This window comes from Prionailurus viverrinus, chromosome A3 (genome assembly GCF_022837055.1).
Source record: "Prionailurus viverrinus isolate Anna chromosome A3, UM_Priviv_1.0, whole genome shotgun sequence".
Taxonomy (NCBI): Eukaryota; Metazoa; Chordata; class Mammalia; order Carnivora; family Felidae; genus Prionailurus; species Prionailurus viverrinus.
In genome coordinates this window covers 29,882,317-29,902,380 of record NC_062563.1, presented here as the reverse complement: position 1 = coordinate 29,902,380, position 20,064 = coordinate 29,882,317, and the positions used below count along the sequence as shown (strand labels likewise).

The window sequence follows — 20,064 nt, the reverse complement described above, 5'->3', positions numbered from 1 at the left end:
CTTAGATCTTTTAGTGTGAAAAAATACATTAATAGGCTTCTTAATATTCAACCGTTATTACATTCCTGGAATAAACTTCATTTGGTCATGCTTCTTTTAATGTTCTGCTTGGTTCTGTTTGCTAGCGTTTTATTTTGGATAAATAATTTGAACTGTCATGTACACATACCATCTCTGGTCATGTTTTGTTACCAAAGATTTGTGTGCTCCATAAGAAGAATTAAGACATTTTCCTGTACTCAACTTTAGAACAATGTAAGAGTATTAGAATAATTTCCTCTTTCCATATTTGGTAGAATTTGCCCGTGATTGTTAGTGCCTGGTGCTTTTGGAGATAACTCTTTGACACTTTCTTTTTCCTTATGAAAATAAATCTGTTTAGATTTTATCATTCTTGTAATCTCCTCTCTTACTGTAAAAGCCCTATGCAAATAGTGCACTTAAAGGTTACATCTGTGTCTTCTCTGGTTTTGAGTATAGATTTTAGTCAACATGACCTCTGGAAACTCCTGGAAGCATCTGAGGTACAATGGGGTGAGACAAAGAAAGGTCCTTAGACCCTGATGTCTGTAAGGTCAGGTTTGTTGGTGATATAGGACCATGCTGACCTGTGCTTCAAGGCCCCAAGCAAGTCCTGCACACTGTAGACAAAATGTTCTACTCCCTACTTTGGGGCAGTTTTGTGAACCCTGATACCAGGCAGGTCTCTGGGTTCTTTCGTGGACAACTGTTTCACTCTCCCATTGCCTTCACCCTCAGCCTACTGCTTGGCTTTCTGTGAACCACACAGAGAAGGTCCCTTAGATAGTGGAGTGGGCAGAGTGAGGTCTTTGTCATTCTACTCGGTAATGACCACTTTGCTTTACTCAGCAGGAGAGAGAGGACGCAAATGCCCAGAGAGTGCAGGCCAGCAAACCCGCAGAGCGGGGAGGGTGGGGGCCCCAGAAGAGAGGAGATGAGAAAAAGCTGCTGGTGAGGGAATGGACAGGGAGCAGGGGCACAATGGTGGGCACCTCCTTGGCCTGCAAGGAGACCTTCTGAAAGTAGGGTGCAGTTCTGCAAATGAGCCACAAGGTGGCCCAGGCCTGCCCAGAAATCTTTCCAGGAGGAGGAAAGCTAGAGCTGGCCCAGAAACCCTGAAAGTGGTGTGGGATGGGTAGGAACGTCCCCAAGGCTTTGACTGCTGGTACTCCATCATCACAATCCACTAGCAGACGTCAGGGAGGAGTTTCTTTACATCTGCGTCCATTTGAAGTTAGAAGTACCGTTCTTGTGGTCCTCCAAGGACTTATGGCTTGGTCTTTTTTGCTGAACCTCTCTCTGGATATCATGGTCTGTGCATCTCTTGTCAGGTCCCGTGTCCCACGAGCAGAAGCTGTCACAGAGCTTGGAAGTTGCCTTGACATCGACTCTTGGCTCCATGCCCTCCTTCACGGCTCGGCTGACCCGGGGACAGCTCCAACAGCTCGGCACAAGAGAGAGCAGCGCCTCCTGGAGGCCAGGCGCCGCCTCGGGTAACTGGGGCCCCATCCGTCTCGCCAGAGCCCGGGAGCAGAAGCCTGGGCCCTGCCTCTGGGGCTCCTGGGACCGCCATGCCCAACCTCCTTAGCGCCAGCAGCCAGCACCCGGGCCTCAGGGAGAACTCTGTCTCTTTCCTTTTCCAGGGGTAGCTGAGGGGCTCCTGTGAAGTTTAACTCTTCACAAGGAGAGCTTTCTCTAGTTAACTCTTGGTAATTCTGTGGACTTAGGGCTTGGCAACTCTGCAGTGTTTTTGGTAAGATCTAATATTAATTGTTCTGTCCTGAGGACTTTTGTTTCCCCTCCTTTGGTTAGTTTTCAGATCCAGTCTGTCTCCCATCTGACAGCTGGGCAGTTTATTTTAAGGAAGTGTGGAGAGAAGCTTGGGGGTTGTCTCCTTCGTCCCTTCCTGTTAACAGTTTCACTGGTGTTTAGAATAGAGCTGTAGCAGCTTTTGACTGAGGCAGTTTTTGCCCACAGTGAACCTGGGACCACATTAGATGATAGAATCAGTTAGGATACAAGGTGAGAGAACATGCCGGAATGCTAGGCAATTTTTACAAGATGAAGCCTGAAGGAGCCCGTGCTAAGGTGTATGCTCAATTCTTGTTGCCCATCCAGAGCCAGGCCATTCTTACCTCTTCTTCTTCTCATCCACACCTCCCTGTCTCTCTTGTTTCCATCCTGACCATCGCCAAGAACCTTCTCGTCCAGGTGACCGGTGGTTTCCACGGCTCCAGACGCAGTGGTTGCTCTCCCTTCCCCTCCCAGCAGTGTCTGATGCGGCTTGCCAGCCCCTCCTTCCTGAAACCCCTTCTCTCTTGGCCTTTCGGATCCTGCGCTCTTTTTTTCCCTCTTTTCACTGTCCCTTTGCAATTTCCACTTCTGACTCCTCTTCCAGACTCTGGTCCTGCAAACTCTTCTCTGCCCTGCCATCCCAGAGAGAACCCACTGGCCAGTGACTGCCCATGCTCCCCCCTGTGGCTCCTTCCTCTCCTTGGAACTCAGACCCTGGCCTCCCTGACAGCTGCCTGGCACCTCCACGTGGGAAACCCCTGGATAGATGTTGAGTGAAGTTCTAACTCAGAACTGCAGACACGCCCCATCACCCCATTGCTAGTAAAGAGCAGCATCTTCTCTTGGGTCAGGCCTGTGACGTGGAGATTGTCCTTGGTGTCCTTCAGCCTTCCTGACATCCATTCATCCTCAAGTCCTGTACGTACTCTTCCAAGGTGGATCTCCGAGCACTCTGCTGCCACCCTGTCCCCTGTGCCGTCCCCTCCCCAGCCCCTCCCTGTCTCTTTCAGCAGCCCTGCTGCTCCCGCACAGCCACTCTCACCTGTAATGTCCACCAGCACATGGCACTTCACTTCTTAGACTCCTCCCAGGGCATCCCACTGATCCTGGAACAAAGTCTAAGCCCCTGCCGCTGGTGAAGTCCTGCGCACCCCAGCCTGCCCCCCTTTGTAGCCTCACCTGAAGCCAGTCTCCGCCATCACAGCTCTGTGTCCTGTCTTTCTTTAATGGACCAGCCATTCCTTTTTTTTTTTTTTGCTTTGGTTTGGTTTTGGACCAACCATTCTTTGTACTTGCTGTCCCTCTCTTTCTGCATGGCCGGCCTCTTTTTTTCCCCTAAGAGACCACCCTTGCCCTCTCCAGAGGGGTGTGGAGTGGGGACAAAGCAGCCTCCTTAGGCCAGGGCCACAAGAGAAGGAAGCGCAGTAGGTGCAGCTTGGGGAGGCAGTGGCAGGACGTGGCCACTGCGGCCCTCATTCAGGGAGGCCCTGCGGGAAGCAGGGAAAGAGGGAGCCTGCAGCACAGGAAGGGGATTGACAGGTCAGGAGGGGCTGCCAGGCTGAAGAGAAGAAGCAGGTGCCAGGCTCAGTGGGTAACTCAGACCTCAGGCCTGCCCACGTGGTGCCCTCCCTCCTCCTTGGACCTGCCCAGCCCTGCTACACCTGCTCACTGTCTGCTGTCTCCTTTCTTGAGTCGTCTTGCCTTTCTTGTAGTTTATGTTATCAGGATGAGCTTGTGCCTCACTCTGACCGTAGCAGCCTGTTCCAGGGGGAAGCAAATCCTGCTCAGAGACTGGGAGGGAGGGCTCAGTGCGGTCCGCTTGCCTTCAGAAGTCAGCTTTTCTTGGGCACTCACTGGAGCACCAAGATTTGATGATTGAGGGGAGGTCTCCCAGGTGTCCTGGTTCCCCAACACCCTCTCCTCCCAGAGCAGCCAGAAGTGGCCCCAGGAGGGATAAAGCCATGCCGCTGAAGGGGTGGAGGGTGGGGAAGCTTCTTGTCCCACTTCAGGCTCATGCCCTGCCATCAGGACGGAGCCTGGACCAGGGGACAGCTTTCGCCTCACCTTGGCCTATTTTCCTCCCTGATTTACCAGAGCAGCCTGGGAGCATCCCGGGGCCCGAGTGTGCCTCCTGCAAAAGAGCATTTTCTCCCTACTTCAAAAAGGAGCCTGTGTACCAGCTCCCCTGTGGCCACCTCCTATGCCGGCCCTGCCTGGGTGAGAAGCAGCGCTCCCTGCCCATGACGTGCACAGCCTGCCAGAGGCCATTTGCCAGCCAGGACGTGCTGCGTGTCCACTTCTGAGTGACCGGCCCCAACCTGAGAAGACCTGTCGATGGGAGGAGCTGAGGGAGTGTGTGTGTGGGGTTGGGGGGCACGATCCCCTGAAGTCAGGCCAAATCCCAAGCACAGAGGGGCCCTTTCCTCCCCAGGGGCTTTCCCTTTGCCTCCTTCCAGAGTGTAGCACCCGGGCCAGAGCACAGGGGAGGGGCGCTCCACTCCTGCTCAAGTGGCAATAGGGTAACAAAGCCATAGTTTGGGCTGGGAGGGATAGGGGATGTATCCCTGCCCTCCTGTGCCTCCCTGCCACCCCCCTGCCAGAGCCCAGGGCCTGTTAGAGCCAGCCCCACCCTGCCAAGGGCTCCCTGAGTTGGCTGCACACATACCCCAGCCCTGCAGGATGGACCCGAGTGGAGCATGAGAGACCATGGCTTGAGAGCTCAAGGACAGCCTCCGCCCGTGGGGTCACCTAGAGTGTTCCGTGGCTGGAGTCTGCGGTGAGTGACTCAGCCCCCGACTGGCAGACGACTCTGAGCCTTAATAAAGCGATGGTTGACGTCTGTCCTCTGTGGACTTCCTCCTGACAGAGTGCCTGTCAGTGTCGTCATACTCCTGTCCCCAGCGGCACCCACACAAAGTGGGACCATCATAGGGCAGCCTCGAGCAGTCAGTGCAACCCCGTCTGGCTGCAATTCAGGTCAATGGCCTGAAGGGGCGAGAAGTCACGTTTTTGATGCTTGGCATGTGTGAGGGTTTGCACGTGGGTGTGCACGCAGGGTGGGTTGGGCACCCTCCCTTGGGCCGGTGTGGCACACGCTTCCCTCATCTTGGCGGAGCCTGTGCACTGCCCTCTGAGAACAGAGCTTTTCTGCACGGGGCCCATTCTGGGAAAAGTGCTTGTTTATAGGCTGCATTGTTTTCATTCAAAATTCAGTTCTGTGGCGTCCCAGAGGGAACGTATATATTCCTACAACTGTTTACTGTGTGGAAGAGGTTCTACTTCCTGGAAGGACTGCAGTGAGAAAATGCACCAGGCTGTTCCCCGTGCCCTGGAGGATGTCAGGAGGGAGTTCACCTTGAGTCCTCACGACCATAAGCTGCCCAGAAATCCCAGCCACCTGCTCCCCTCCCCTCCCACAGGCCTGCAGCTCATGCTCCAGGGGGATCCCCAGGGAGTGACCCCGGGAAGGAGGGAGCTGATTAAAAACTCAGATTCTTGAGTCCCGGGAATTTAGAGATCTGGGGGTGGGGTTAGAGATTCCGGGGGTATTTGTGCTCCTCAAAGGAAATTCCTTCCCTTGACACAGCCTCACCTGAGACTTCAGAGTCTGCACTGCTGGCTTTTCCTCTGAGCTGTTCTTTGGCTTCAAATGGCCTGGCCTTACCCTCCTTGCTTGTGTTCTAAGAAAAGCCCCAGCATTTGGAGCAAAAGCACTGCTGGGGTTGGGGGGATGGCTGCCCTCAGCCTGTGGTGACCTCAGGGGAGCAGCCAACCTGAAGCAGGTTCACTACTCAGGAGCCCTTCTCTCTGGGGGGCGTCCTGTGAGCCCCACCCCAGGGAGCCAGAGGAAGCCCCTTCCCGGGTGGGGTCTACATAAGGCACATCCAGATGGGGGCAGAGTTTTCTCCCTCTAGCGGAGGGACCTGGTGATCTGCATTTGAAAAGAGCTTCTGCGCCCCAGGAGGCTCTGGTAGGAAACCAGCCATGGGAGCTGCTGGGGTGGACAGTTCCTGTCCTGTGACCAGGTGGAGCCACACCCACATCCTTGGAGATGCATTCATTTTTATCTTACTGTTTTTTTAAGCTCTACACCTAACACGGGGCTTGAAGTCACGACCCCATGATCCAGAGTCACATGCTCTATCGGCTGAACCAGCCAGGTGCCCCTTTATCTTATTCTAAAGCGCCCCCCAAAAGGACATTTGTCTTTCACCAGCCTTGCCAGAAACGGCACTAGGCACGGCCAGCTGGGCAGTTCCTCGCCCCTAGAAAACGGGAATAACATCTCACCTGCCGCCAACCAGGCTCAGAGGGCAGTTTATTTCTCAGCAGAGCCAGGGGCCAGGCACAAAGCAGCTAACCAGTAAACACGGAGTTGACTCGGACTCTAGTAGATGCAGGACCGCAAAGCCTTGATGAGGCCCACTGCCCCCTCGCAGACCGCAGGTTCTGTGGGGCGCCCGTCTTCCCCTTTCCTGTATCATTTACTCGACGCCAAGCCCGTTTGTGGTGCGCAGCCCTGGGTCCCTGGGCCCCAAATATTCATCTCCAAGGGGCAGTGCGGCCTTGCGTCCTGGCTGTCCTCCCTGTGGGGCTGAGGCCCCAGCCCTTGGCCACTCTGCGCCCTTGAACAGGGACTGGGCCAGCTCGCTCCTGCTGTGGCCCGCCAGCCCCAGGGGCAACGGGAGGGAGGGCCACTTAGAAGAAGTAGAAGAACCAGATAGCCAGGAAGAAGAGGAGCAGCTGCTCGGTGCTCACAGAGTATTCCATCTCCTGGAAGCCTGGCCGCAGGACCCTGCAGCACCTGGGCGCCCGGGCGGAGCAGGCTGCCCTAGCCCCCGGCCGCACTGCTGCTCCCCGCGCGTCTCCAGCTCGAGACCGCCCGGCCGCGCGGAGCTTTTCCATCCCCCAGGAAACCAGTCCTCTGCCACGGAGGTTGCTGTAAGTAGGTCTGCAGACAAAGCGACCTGTCCCTGGAGGAAGCCGCCGCCCGCCCGGCTTCCAGGCCGTTGCTAGCCTCCTGCCGGCGGGCTTGTAATACTGGGCCAGCTGCCATTGTGAGGGCTGTGGGCGGGGCGGGGCGCCTCAGGGCTGTCCCCTCCCTCGGAGGTGGCCCCTCCGCCCTCTTCCAGTCCCCTCAAGTCCCTTTGCAGCCTGCTCCGGCAGGGTCTTTCCTTCCAGATCTAGGCTGGAAGGGACTGGCTGGGCTGGGGATCAGCCAAAGATGCTCTGTCCAGCCATAGGTGGCAGAGGCCATACCCCAGGCTCCACCCCGCAGTGATGCACTCCCTCTCTTATAAAGAAGTGCCATGGCCCAGAGGGGTCACAAGATCTCCAGAGTGGCACGGGAGGAAGTGAGGAAGAAGGGACAAGAGGCACCCTTCCCTCCACCAAAGGTTTGTGCCAGCAGTGAGGCGATGCTGCATGTTATCACCATGTGACCACACAAACACTTTGGGTTGGTTTTTTTTTTTCTCTTACAATATCTTACAGGGGAGGAAGAAAGTATGTATAATATGCTGTGTGTTCTGTTGACTGCAGTTTCCCTTAACATTCTTTCCTGGACATTTGCCTTTGTCATTAGACACTGTTCTTATTACCAAAATCATTTGGAAAAACAAGCCGGGGGGGGGGGGGGTGGGGACAGGAAAATGCTGAAAATGAAGAATGGTTTGGGTTCGGTGGGGAGAGCTGACCCTTGTATACATAGACCAACGAAACAGAACTGAAAATCCAGAAGCAGGTCCAAGTGCCTGTGGAAACTCGGGGCACCATAATGGGGGCATCACCAACCAACAGGGAAAAATGGACCTTCACCAAGTGGAGCTGGAGCTCCTGGAAGAAGGAAACCATCCAAGAACTAGAAGAAAATGGAAAATGAGGGGATTACTGTGAACCCGGGAATGAGGAAAACCCTCCTCATTCAAAGTCCAGATACAGCACGGGAGAAGAGTGATAAATTTGACTACGTTGAAATTAAAAACAAAAAAAACTTGTACATCGGGGGAAAAGCCCCCATTAGCAAAGTAAAAATATAAATTACAAGCTGGGAAAATATATTGGGACTTGTATTATGCAAATGGTTAATATATAGTTTCTAAAAATAAAAACCTGATCGGGGCACCTGGGTGGCTCAGTCGGCTAAGCGTCCGACCTCAGCTCAGGTCACGGTCTCATGGTTCGTGGGTTGGAGCCCCGGGTCGGGCTCTCTGCTGACAGCTTGCAGCCTAGAGCCCTGCTTCAGATTCTGTGTCTCCCTCTCTCTGCCCCTCCCCTGCTTGTGCTTTATCTCTCAAAAATAAATAAACGTTAAAAAAAATTTTTTTTAATAAAAATAAAATCCAGATTCACAAAGAAATGCAAATAGCCTTTTAAACATACCAAAAGATGCTCAACCTTGCTCATAATGTGATAAAATAAAAACAATCCTGAAACACTGTGTCTTGCTTAGCACATGGGCACCCATCTCACAGTCTGGCTACAACGTGCCGTGGGTGCTCTGGTCTCACAGGTGCTATCACGTGCTGCTGGTGGGAATGAGAGGCGTACAAACTGCCAAGGGCAAGGCGAGAGGGCTACATGTGTGTGGACCCTCTGACCCAGCCATCCCACTCCCAGGATTCTAGCCCCAGAGATCCTCTGGCAAAGATCCAGAAGTTTTTTTTTTTGGGGGGGGGGCGCCTGGGTGGCTCACTCGGGTAAGCTGACAGCTGCTGACAGCTTGGAGCCTGGAGCTTGCTTCAGATTATGTGTCTCCCTCTCTCTGCATTGTGCTGGGTGCTTTATGTATATTACCTCATTTAATCCTTGCGGCTCTTTTTTGTTGTTATTTTAGATTTATTTATTTTTTGAGAGCAAGCGAGCAAGCAGGGGCAGAGAGAGAGAGGGACAGATGGTTGGAAGTGTGCTTTGCACTGACAGCAGCAAGCCTGATGCGGGGCTTGAATCCACAAACCATGGGATCGTGACCTGAACCAAAGTCAGACCCTCACATACTGAGCTACCCAGGCGCTCTCCCCGCTTTTTTTTAAGTAAGTTCTCTGGCCAACATGGGGCTTGAACTCACAACCCTGAGATCTAGAGTCACATGATCTACGGACTGAGCTAGCCGGGCCCCCCGAGTCTTTAACTCCTGAAGGAGGAAACTGAGGCTCGGGTCCACGAAGAGCTCGGCTGACTTGAAGGCCACTCCTTACCCCTGAGATGCCCTACTGGTGGCAGAGGCTGCCAAAGAGCAGACTCAAGTTCCCTCCATAAGAGTGGCCTGGATGTCACAGGAGGGCCTCTAAGGATCCCTCTATTGAGCTGGGACCTCAGGCAGGGCAGAAGCACTGCCAGCACTGATCTGGTGCAACTCCTCTACCTGCTCGGGCCCAAGTCTACCATGCAAACCAGAACCAGAGACATAAAAAATAGTCTAATTTTGGAATAACAACTCATGACCAAGCTATAGCACAGCTTTTGAAAATTAAAAAATATTACACCTCTAGGCACAAAAATAAAAGCTGTTCCCCCAACAAAGACTCAGCACAGTTAACTTCGTGTAAGTGGAGAAATCTAGCTGAAGTCTGAATGGAAAAGTACCCATCATGTGCAGCCACTGAAGGAGGAGGACATGGGAAGGAGCAGGTGCCAAGTGGCCCCGGAATGGCCTTTGGCAGTCTGCGGTCGTGCTCACGGTGGTGGGGATTGGCATCCCACCGAGCCGTGGTTGCCACACTGCAGACGGCAACCCCAGTTGTGTGATATGTGTGGCTGGGGGAGATCCTATTTGAAAGAGGAACGGGATGAGTGGGAAACAGTAACCAGATGAGCCCTGTGTGGTCCCGTGGTGTATGAAGGCATAAGGGATGGACAGACTAGGGGACCGTCCCAGGAAGGTGCCAGGGCTAGGGAAGCAGAGACAGGAGTAGGGAGGAAGACGGGCAGTCTGATACCCTCTAAGCCAGTAGAGAGAACTGGGTTTGAAAACAGAGGGAATAGGGGTGTCTGGCCAGCTTAGTTGGTGGAGCATTCGACTTGATCTCGAGATTGTGGGTTCGAGCCCCATGTTGGGTGTAGAGATTACTTAAAAACAAAATCTTAAAAGAAGGGGTAGAGAATCATGGTCGGGAAAGGCAGAGACACAGGCTGGCCTCCCCTCCCATGGTTCCTGATACCCTCCCCTTGGGTCCAGGGCCCAGACATCAACTGTGACTCAGCTGATGAAATGCAACCCCATGGCTCATTAATTAGGGAGCCTGCAATTAGCCTGTCTCAGGAACCAGGATCCTCCAGAGAGAACCCCTCTGTCCTGCCTTCCTCTCCCTCCCACCCAAAAGATGAGATCAGGCTTGGGGGGAATCTGGCCCCTGGGAACAAGGAGGGGCCGGGGAGCATGAACACCAGGGGAAATGAGATGCCAGGGCACGCGTTTATGCATGAGATGGCCTTGCAAATTGACCCTTGGTAATGAGACAACGGAAATGACAGTAGGCACCCCCACCCTGAAAGTTTCTGGGGGCAGGCTGGGTGCGGCTGGCTAGACCTGCCCCAACTTGGTCTGCATAATGCTTGCAAGTCTGACCACCACAGCTCAGTCTTAGAGCCATCCGGTTCGGGGCCAAAGAAACAGATTCAGCAACCTAAATGCCATTTCACACTGGGCTGTTACTCAGCAACACCTCCTAAAATCCTCCCGTCCCGGCCACCTCCTGGCCACCTCCCATCCACCCCTTGTCCCCGTCCCCTGGCCAACTTCCGGCCACCTCCCATCCTTCGTCCATCCCCTGGCCACCTCCTGGCCACCTCCAGGCCACCTCCCATCCCCTGGCTACCTCCCATCCACCATCCCCCCCGCCACCTCCCGTCCCCTGGCCATCCCCCCGGCCACCTCCCATCCACCTCCCACGCTACTCCTCTGCAGCTGTTCTGTCACCTCCCTTTCCAAGACTCCTTGGAAAAATGGATCTCAAGTCTTAGTCTTCGTCCTTTCCTCCTGACCTCATGCCCCTGTGACTATTCTGTTTTTATTTTTTAAGCTTATTTATTTTTAAGTAATCTCTACCCCCAACGTGGGGCTCAGACTCACAACTCTGAGATCAAGGGTCACACGCTCTTCCAACTGAGCCAGCCAGACGTCCCCACTGTGACTATTTTAAATGACCAGTTGCCAGAGTGCCAAGTGCTCCTCCATCCAAAGGGGCACGCTGTTCCTTCTCTCGACTCCGGACGGGCTTGTGGCTGCTTCGACCAATTGAGTGTAGCAGCGCTGACCCTGTGTGATTTCCGACGCTGTCACAAAATGTCACAACATTTCTGCCTCATTTGCTGGAACACTTGCCAAGCCCTGGTTTGCTAGAACACTCCTGGAGCATTCTGGAAGCCGGAACACTTAAGAAGTCCAACTATCCTGAGGCCACCAAGCTGCAAAAAGCCCCACAGAGGGGCCACAGGTAGTACCACAGTACCACAGGTACTCCTGTCGGCAGTCCCAGCCAAGCCCCGCCTTTGGGTCACCCCAGCCTAGGTTCCCCGGGCACGCGAGCGAAGAAGTCGCCAGAGGACTCCAGCTCCTAGCCATGCACACGTCCAGTCGTGGTGGAGCAGAGAAAAGGTGTCCGCTGTGCCCTGTGTGGACTTCTGATCTACGGCAGTAGTAGCTGCAACAATGAAAAGATCCTAGACGGCTGTCCAGAGAGGGCTGGGGGGGTTATGGCGAGGAGAAACCAGGAAGGCAAAGCCAGAGTCCTCGTCGGCAGAGAAAGGCGAAAGCCCGAAGACGTTCCTAGGCTAATACTCTGCATCCTGGCACATGTCTGTGTTCCCGGCACAGACAGAGGCACGTGACGCTCACTGGGGCTCGCCACTAAGTCAGTCATTTACCGAAGACCCTATGTGGGATGCACTGGGTCCGGGGACCCACTGTAGAAAGGAACACTGGTGGCACAGAGGGACAGGGAAACACGTGAACCAAGCATTTTGGGGGTACCATGTTGACCCACAGGAGGAGGAGGTCAGTTCTGCTAAGGTTAAGTTGGGGGGCAGGAAAGATGGGACTCTGGTTCTGATTTCAGAAAAATCGCTCCGTGGATGTTTTTGGTGGGAGGAGGAGTTGGCTCCGCAGCATCCATTTGCCCCTTCATAATACCGCCTTGGTTTTCCCTCAAGCCTCGGCTTCTTTCTCCATTGGATACAGTCTGAGGGAGCTTCATTCAGACACCTAGGGGATGGACATAGGAGGCGAGCAAAGCCAGACTTCACTCCCCAGACCGTGAATCTGAGCAGAGGGACGAAGTCATCCCACGGCGGACGCCGGACCCGTTCGTCCCCCAGATGCTGTGCACATTGCACATGGCTTACGGCTGACCTGTCTCTAAAGACCTGCCCTCGGCCAAGGGCAGCCACCTCACCAAGAAAATGCCTGGGAGATCCCCTCCCCCTGCCCCCAGCCCCCAACTAATACTCAGATATGTTAAAAAAAAAAAAAATCAACCCAGGGGCACCTGGGTGGCTCAGTCGATTTCAGCTCAGGTCATGATCTCACAGTTCGTGGGATCGAGCCCTGTGCTCCCTGCGCTGACGGCGCGGAGCCTGCTTGGGATTCTCTCTCCTCTCTCTCTGCCCCTCCCACAACTCGAGTTCTCCCTCTCCCTCTCTCTCTCTCTCTCTCTTCTTTCAAAATAAATAAACATCAGGAAAAAAAAAAAATCAACCCCCTGGCCTCAGAGCAGGGCAACTCTGGAGCTGTCCGCGGGTTCAGGCTGAGGCTAGACTCCAGCTGACCCACCTTTGCCTGGCTTCTTCCCCAGCCCAGTCCTGCTTCACTCACTCCCGAGAGCCCTCCCTCCCTCCTTCGGCAATCACACGTGCAAGAGCCCCCATCTCAGGGCCTGCCGCCAGGGAGATCCGACACAGCCATTCCAGGAGTCCTTCCCAGGTTCCTGTTTCATGATCCTCCAGAAATAGTTGCTGAGCCCCGGGTCTCCAGCTTTCCCTTACATTATGAGCTCTCAGTAGCCTTTCAGTAAGTTCCTTTTGCTCGAATTTACCAAACCTTGTTAGAGAACGTGGAACCAGGAGTAGAGGGCTGGCGCCAGACTCTCAAGAACATGAGGAGCATGTCGGAGTGTCCAGAAAGGGCCAGAAGGTAGTGAAACTGACATGCACATTCTGGTTTGGACCCCGCTGCCCTGTGGCAGGTGGGGGATGAAGCAGCTGGGTCTTTGGAGTCACGTGGCCTCCTGAGGGCGGGATTCTGGCAGATTCCGGTCTGCTACCACAGGATTTCAGGGTTTTAGGGCTTCAAGGACCAGTAAGGCCTAAGAGAGGGGACTTGGCCCTGGCCTCATGCCTCAGAGGGTCTATTCTGACCCTCCTCTGGGTGAGAACAGGGGACATACCTGCCTTGAATGGGTACCCTGGGGGCTGTGCCCTGGAAGACTCTGTTGTTCCCATGATTGTTTCTGGAGGAGCTGGAGGAGTCCTTTCCTCTGGGTCTGTGCTCAGGGGGACCCACTTGAAGGGAACCATTTTGTGGCGGCCCTCCTTGCCATGAGGAGAGACACCCAGACATGTGGAGGGTGCCAGAAGGGTATAAGAAAGCCCTGGGTGATCCCTGAGCCAGCCACAAGACCACCAACCTCCAACTTTGAATCCTAGTACATAGTAATGTCTTGGTGAGTCAGCCATAACTGGCCAGTTATGAGACAGTGGAGTGGTGAAGGACACAGACCCTGGGGCCCAGTTCTGCTGTTTTGTTTTGTTTTGTTTTAACTTGTGCCTCCTTGGGCAAGCCACTCAACCTCTCTGTCCCTGTCTCCTGTCAGCAACAGTCAATAAAAAATACTTCCTCCTTTCTTAGGGTTTTATGGGGCTAATGAGTGTGAACAATTTGGCCCCGTGATGGCATAGCTCACTGATGTGGAAGTCTGTGTTGTCCTCTGTGGGTCAACAGGTCCTATAGCCTGTGTGTCCTGTGCCGTGTCCTTACCACACCGAAGGACTGAGGCACCGAAAGAATATTCTAGAAGCCTTCCCGGCACCTTGGCCTCTGCTTCCCACTCTCCCTGCGGTGCACCCCTTTCTCAGACGGGAGCGCAGGGCCTGGCCGGGTCCCCGGGGGCGCCCCCCACCCCGCTGGCCTGGCGGGGCCGCAGGCGCCTCGCTTATGCGGCTCTCAGCAGTCAGGGCACGGCTCTCGCCGCCGCTGGGTCCCCGAGGCCCTCGGGGCCTCTTCCTGTCTTCCTTCGCCCCACAGGGCTCCTGGCCTTCCCCTGGGCTGCTGGGCGGCAGGAGGCGGGATAGCGCAGGGGACGGCCTCTGTGGGCCCAGGGGTGGCAGCCAGTAACCCCAGCAGGGACACAAAGCCAGGCCACTGCTGGAGCTGAGCCCCCCAGAGGTGACTCCATCCATCCTGCCACCACAAGATTTTAACACTGGAGAGAGTGTCAAAAATACGTCTCCTAGCTTATTTTGCCTATTTAAGTTGTTTTTTGCAAATTAGACTTTTTTTACGAGGCCTTTTCATGTCTGACTCCTTTAGGCTTAACGTAACCCCCTGTAGACATCTGATGAATATTCGCACCGAGATCTCCCCATGAGTGTTTTCTCCCACTCGTGGCGTGGATGCATCTCAGCTCCACACCTGTCTGCCTGAAGCCCAGCATTTTCTCCCACTGTCCTTGCTCAGTGTGTCGTCTGGGATTCGATTCAGTAAGCAGTTTGTGTTCACTGCTGTTCACCTCTTCACAGTTGACAGGGCATTTGTGCGTCTACACTGCTGAGGGTCCTCGAGTCACACTTGTGGAAAACAGGTGAGGAGGGGGAGGGACAGACTTACTTCCGGCAGCAGAGTCCCTTAGAAGAGGAAGATGAGGCCAACCCCTGCCAACAGGTAGCATGCATGTCACGTGGTACAGCCACCGGGTTGATCTTGAGAAAAGGAGAATAAGAAACGAAGAAACGAGTGGAGGGACCGGGGCAGTTAACTGTTACCTGTTCTCAGAAAAGAGGGTCTAATGGTGAGGAAGTTCTTTAAAGAATATTCTGAGATTCGAGGGGCGCCCGGGTGGCTCATCCGGTTGAGCGCCCGGCTTTGCTCAGGTCATGATCTCACAGTTGGTGAGTTCAAGCCCCGCGTCAGGCTCTGTGCGGACAGCTTGGAGACCTGGAGCCTGCTTCGGATTCTGTGTCTCCCTCTCTCTCTGCCCCTCCCCAGCGCATGCTCTGTCTCTCTCTCTCTCTCAAGAATTTAAAAAAAAAAAGAAAAATAAATAAAAATTACACGTGAATAAAGATCCATGAGCCCAGGTGTAGGAAACGTAAGGATAGAGAAGGTGTGAAAAAGCAGACTTGAAAAGGGAACGTATAAGGGAAGTGTGGGAACATGGAGTGTCCAGAAGGTCCATGTGACGTGTGAGGTGATATATGTGAAATGCCAGTCAGCACAGTAACAAGACTTTTTCTAGCCCACGTGTGTTCCAAGAAGATGGCTATAAGGAGAAGCAGGCCTTCCAGCTTCTCAAGGGAGATGGTGCTTGGGGTCTTTAAGGGGGCCCTGGTGTGAGAGGCAAGTCTTAGAGTGATCGTCTGGGTAGACATGACTGGTTGGGACATGAGTGTCCTGGCCTGTGTCAGGGCCTGACCCCTTCAGTTAGTGTAGTGCCATCCATTTTCAGATGACAACTCAGACCTGAAGTGCGGAGAGGGTAAGGTGCTGGGCCAAGACCACAGAGCTGGCCTACACCAGGCCTGTGGCCTCCACAGCCCAGTGTCTCAGGAGGCAATAATTTAGACCCAGCTTCTCTCTGGGCCCCGTGAATGGAATGAAAATGTTCCTGCTGGGTTAACCCAGAAAGCTACTCTCTCTGGAAAACTCTCTTCAGTTTTTAATAAGAATAAAGGCATTAATAATACAATACTATTGGGGCACCTCAGTGGCTCAGGCGGTTAAGCATCTGACTTTGGCTCAGGTCATGAGCTCATGGTTCATGAGTTTAAGTCCCATATTGGGTGAGCCCTGTTTCTCTTTCTCTCTCTCTCTCCCTCTCTCTCTTTCTGCCCCTCACTTGTGCCCTCTCTCTCTCTCAAAAAAAAAACAAAAAAAACTACAATACTGTTATTAATTAGCTTTACGACGGTGCAGGACTTTTCTAAAGCTCTTATATAGTATATTATTTCAGTCTTCACAACCCTGTGAGGTGTATCCAGTATCTTCCCGACCTCACACTGGAAGAAAGTGAGGCACAGAGAGGTCGGGTAACCTGCCCAAGTCATGACGCTTTGAGAGGCCAGATTCTTGACAGGCCATTGGCTCCAGAGTCCTCACCATCCCTCAGGGGATGTTCCTGAAAAGCCTGGCATCAGGTCCTGAGTGTGGTGGTTCCCTCCCTGGGACACTAGAGCCCCTCCAGCACTTGGTGAGGAGAAGGCAGTCAGAGCTTTCCCGCGGCACCCAAAGAGGAGGCGAAGAGTCTGGGGTTAGAAGAGCTGGGGGCTGAGTAAATCCTGAAAGGACTCATGTGGCTAGCCTGGGTCCAAGGACGGGACGGGCGCTCCGGTGGCCCAGGAGAGGGAGGCTTTAGTCCCTTCATCCCACGAGCCTGAGGTCACCAACCAAAGTCTGCTTTCTCAGGCTGGGCTCATTTGGCTGTGGCTCCTCCCATCCCCCAACAAGAAACCTTCCGTGCCCCTACTTCCACCCAAAGCCTGAGATGGCACCTGCCCTGGTCCCCATATGCTCCTTATAGGGGTAGGGATTGCGGCAGGTGGCTCACCCCTCACCTCTGAACCTTACTGGGTTTGGATTTCTCCTTTCCTCCGCAGAAACTCCCTTACCTCCATATTCCCACCTGAGAGGGGAGTAATGGGAGCGTGCCAAGAAGCTGTCCTCGAGGTCTCCAGCGTCTGAGTCCCTGAACCCTGCTCCGGGTGTGTGTTTGGGGGCTGTGTGTGTGGGAGTGTCCCCAGCTTCCCCTGGGAGCCTATCCACTCACCCTGTCAGTCCGGATTCCATGTTGGTCCCTCTGCCTGGTCCATGGCAGCCATTTCCTTTTCTGGTGCAAAGCCCTCTGTCTGCACCACCTTGGGTCTGTGCCGTCCTTGGTCATTTTTCCTCTCACAAGGCTAACCATCCTCATGGAGTTCTACACACCTGACTGTCCCCTGTCCCAGCACTCCTGGGCTGGGGCCTGACCCTGTTCCTTACACACCAGCCACTCGGGCCTCCCTCACCACTTTCTCAGGGGGCCTTGTCTGGGCACAGGCTCACTGACCCCTAGCCTCTTCTGGGCTGCCGGAAAGATTGGGGACGGTCTCCTAGAGACCCCCTCACATCTGTCCCTCTTCCCAGGTCCAGAGAGCCACAATTACAGTCACTGCAGCTCCTGTCACATCGCAGCCACACGGCTGCCAATGACAGCACAGAGGCTGGCACCCCTCCCCCACAGGCCCCCACAGACAGGTCCACGTGCGTCCCCAGATGCCTGAATCACTGCTGACGGTTTGGGACCTGGAGGCCGTGGGCTCCTGGGGAGCCACTGGGGAGGGGGGTGGCGGTCACGTCGTCTCCCAGGAACACCTGCGGACATAAATAGGCAGCGAGCGAAGGCAGCCCAGCACAGTCCGCACAGCGGCCCCACACACTGTGCCCACCTGCTCCAGGATGCCGGACACCATGCTACCCGCCTGCTTCCTGGGCCTGCTGGCCTTCACCTCCGCCTGCTACTTCCAGAACTGCCCGAGGGGTGGCAAGAGGGCCATGTCTGACCTGGAGCTGAGACAGGTATGACTGTGGCCCATCTCAGGGCTGCATGGAGGGGGCAGAGCCCTAGGGCTGGCATCTAGTGCAGGGGCTGGGAGGGAAGGAAGTCATGGGGGAGGCAAGGCTTTAGGGGACCGGCCCAGAAGAAGGGAGGCTTGACATGGCTGGGCAGAGGAGGCCAGGCTGCCAGGCAGGCTAGGACGGGCTACAGGACTTCCTAGACACTATCCCCAGCCAGGCAGGGGATGCAGGAAAGACAGCTGTTTCCCCGGTCTGTGAGACCTGGGATTGGGGCCGGTCCATGAGACCTGGACAGCGAGGCCTCCTCTGTGCCCATGGGGACCTTGCAGCCCCGACAGGCTCTGTCCCAGCCAGGACTGGAGGCTTTCCCATCCAGCCTTCAGCCTCTGCTGGCCACAGCCCCCCCCCCCCCCCCCGCCCCCGCCCCAAGCCTCACACAGAAGCTGGCCATTGCTCTGAGCTCATTTGAGTGAGGGTGCCACTTCCTTCAAGGAAGTTCTGCTGGGTACCTAGCCCAGTTCTCCTGTGCTGCACGACCAGTAGATTCCCTTGTATCCATTCCCTTCCATTTCCATTGGAAGGAAATCCAATCAGCATGCCCAGTTCTGCCCAGGCCACAGGTGGCTAAATTTTGAGCCACTGAACAAACTAGAGTGGATAGGGTGCAGCCCCCACAGACTACCCTTCTCTCTGCTTGGCACCTTTGGAAGCCTGAGTCACCAAGGGGCCTCATGCTCTCCCTGGGTCTCCAGCTCCTTTCACCCACAGTCCACAGAGGTGAGCAGAGGTCAGGGCCCAGAGAGGCCCACCAGCTTGCTGCGATGGGACAGGAAAGGGGAGGAAGGGCCTGGAAGTGTTCTGGGCATGGCATGACGCTCTCTGCTAGGGGCGTGGGTGCTGAAGATCAAGTTTGAGTGAGGGCGCGGGAGAAGGTCTGAGTTATGGGAAGGGCGGTGGGCAGCTGAGAAGGGTGCACTCCAGACCTGAGAGGGAGGGTGTTTCCGTGTAGCCCAGGGGTGGGGGTGGGGTGGGACAGAGAGGGTGCTGAGGGCTGTCACTGAGTGCAGTATCCTCAGTCACCTGAAAACCAAGGGGGTTTAGTGGACGTGTGCCCCCGCCCGTGACCGCGACCCCTGCACACCCCGGGCCTCGCAGGGCCCGCGCTCACCCCCCGCCCCCCGCCCTCCCGCCAGTGCCTCCCCTGCGGCCCCGAGGGCAAAGGGCGCTGCTTCGGGCCCAGCATCTGCTGCGGCGACGAGCTGGGCTGCTTCGTGGGCACGGCCGAGGCGCTGCGCTGCCAGGAGGAGAACTACCTGCCGTCGCCCTGCCAGTCGGGCCACAAGCCGTGCGGGAGCGGGGGCCGCTGCGCCGCCGCGGGGATCTGCTGCAACGACGGTGCGCTGCCGGGGCGGCCCGGGGGTGACGGGGGCGGGGCCGGGGTCCAGGTGGGGGCGGTGCGGAGCTTCCCGTGGGCGCGGCCCCGGGGGCGGGCGGGGGCGGGGCCGGGGTCCAGGCGGGGCAAGTCCGGAGGTCCCGGTGGGCGTGGCCCCGGGGGCGGGCGGGGTCCCGCGGGCCCCGGCTGGTCGATCTGGGTCGGTCAGCGGCGGGCTCTGCCCGTGCCCCCCGCAGAGAGCTGCGTGACCGAGCCCGAGTGCCGGGAGGGCGCTGGTTTTCACCGCCGCGCGCGCGCCAGCGACCGGAGCAACGGGACCCAGCTGGACGGGTCGACCGGCGCCCTGCTGCTGAGGCTGGTGCAGCTGGCGGGGGCGCCCGAGCCCGCGGAGCCCGCCGCACCCGGCGTCTACTGAGCCACCCGCTCCCCCCTCCCGCCCCCGCAGTCCGGAAAATAAACCTTTTAAAATGCACCCGCGAGTGTCTGTTTCCGTCTCCAGGCGTGAGGAGGGGGGCAGAAGAGACGGTGGGGCGCGGACCCCCCACCTCACCCGCTGCAACTAGTCCGGGATCCTTAGAGGAAGAGATCTTGGCTCTGCAGAGTTCTAGGGACGGGGCGACCTGGGGGGGGAGGGGGCGCCGGGTGGGGGGGGGAACAGAGCCAGAGCCGGGAGTAGGGCATCCTCTGGCAGAGGCATAGAAGTAAAGGCAAGGAGGAGAGAGACATTGGTGGACAAGACAGTGAGAGAGGACAGAGGAAGCCGAGATGGAGAGAGAGGTTGAGAGCCTCAGAGGGAAGCGCGAGAAAGGCCGAAGGGGAGGAACCAAGGGAATTCCAATCCCCATTTACATCCCAGGAGACTGAGGCACAGCTTCAGGGACCCACCCAACACCCCAGATTTCCAGTCTAGTATTTCATTCAGGGTTGTGCCGTGTGTGTGTGTGTGTGTGTGTGTGTGTTGGGGGGGGGGGGGTGGCAAATCACCCCAGATACACCAGAGAGAGGGCCAGGTACTCTCTGTCCAGGAAAAAGCTAAGCAGATCCCATGGGGGCCCTTCAGCCAGAGTGGGAGAGGGAGCCCACCGAGACCCTA

General features: G+C 55.9%; 2 protein-coding genes across 4 annotated transcripts in view; both read left to right on the top strand.

The window, feature by feature from the left end:
* UBOX5 (U-box domain containing 5) overlaps positions 1-4,656 on the top strand; it is a 38,814-nt gene extending 34,158 nt beyond the window's left edge. For 2 of the 3 annotated variants that reach the window (XM_047852823.1, XM_047852824.1), the window contains exons 4-5: positions 1,353-1,514; positions 3,910-4,656. In XM_047852823.1, the coding sequence (XP_047708779.1) occupies positions 1,353-1,514; positions 3,910-4,118 (371 nt within the window). In that variant the 3' untranslated portion in view covers positions 4,119-4,656. The remainder of the gene's footprint in view (positions 1-1,352; positions 1,515-3,909) is intronic. The other variant, XM_047852826.1, reaches the window with a different exon arrangement.
* A 153-nt stretch (positions 4,657-4,809) lies between these two features.
* AVP (arginine vasopressin) lies at positions 4,810-19,386 on the top strand. The gene is made up of 6 exons (XM_047852834.1): positions 4,810-7,211; positions 14,548-14,609; positions 16,621-16,725; positions 17,147-17,578; positions 18,772-18,973; positions 19,208-19,386. Exons 4-6 carry the CDS (start codon positions 17,459-17,461, stop codon positions 19,384-19,386), a joined length of 501 nt encoding a protein of 166 aa, XP_047708790.1. The 5' UTR covers positions 4,810-7,211; positions 14,548-14,609; positions 16,621-16,725; positions 17,147-17,458.
* The last annotated feature ends 678 nt before the right edge of the window (positions 19,387-20,064 follow it).

Excerpts from the sequence above, each read along its gene's own strand:
- AVP (XM_047852834.1), top strand. The coding sequence starts at position 17,459 with ATGCCGGACACCATGCTACCCGCCTGCTTCCTGGGCCTGCTGGCCTTC. Across the intron at positions 17,579-18,771 it reads CTGACCTGGAGCTGAGACAG|TGCCTCCCCTGCGGCCCCGA; the intron begins GTATGACTGTGG and ends CCCTCCCGCCAG. Across the intron at positions 18,974-19,207 it reads GGGGATCTGCTGCAACGACG|AGAGCTGCGTGACCGAGCCC; the intron begins GTGCGCTGCCGG and ends TGCCCCCCGCAG.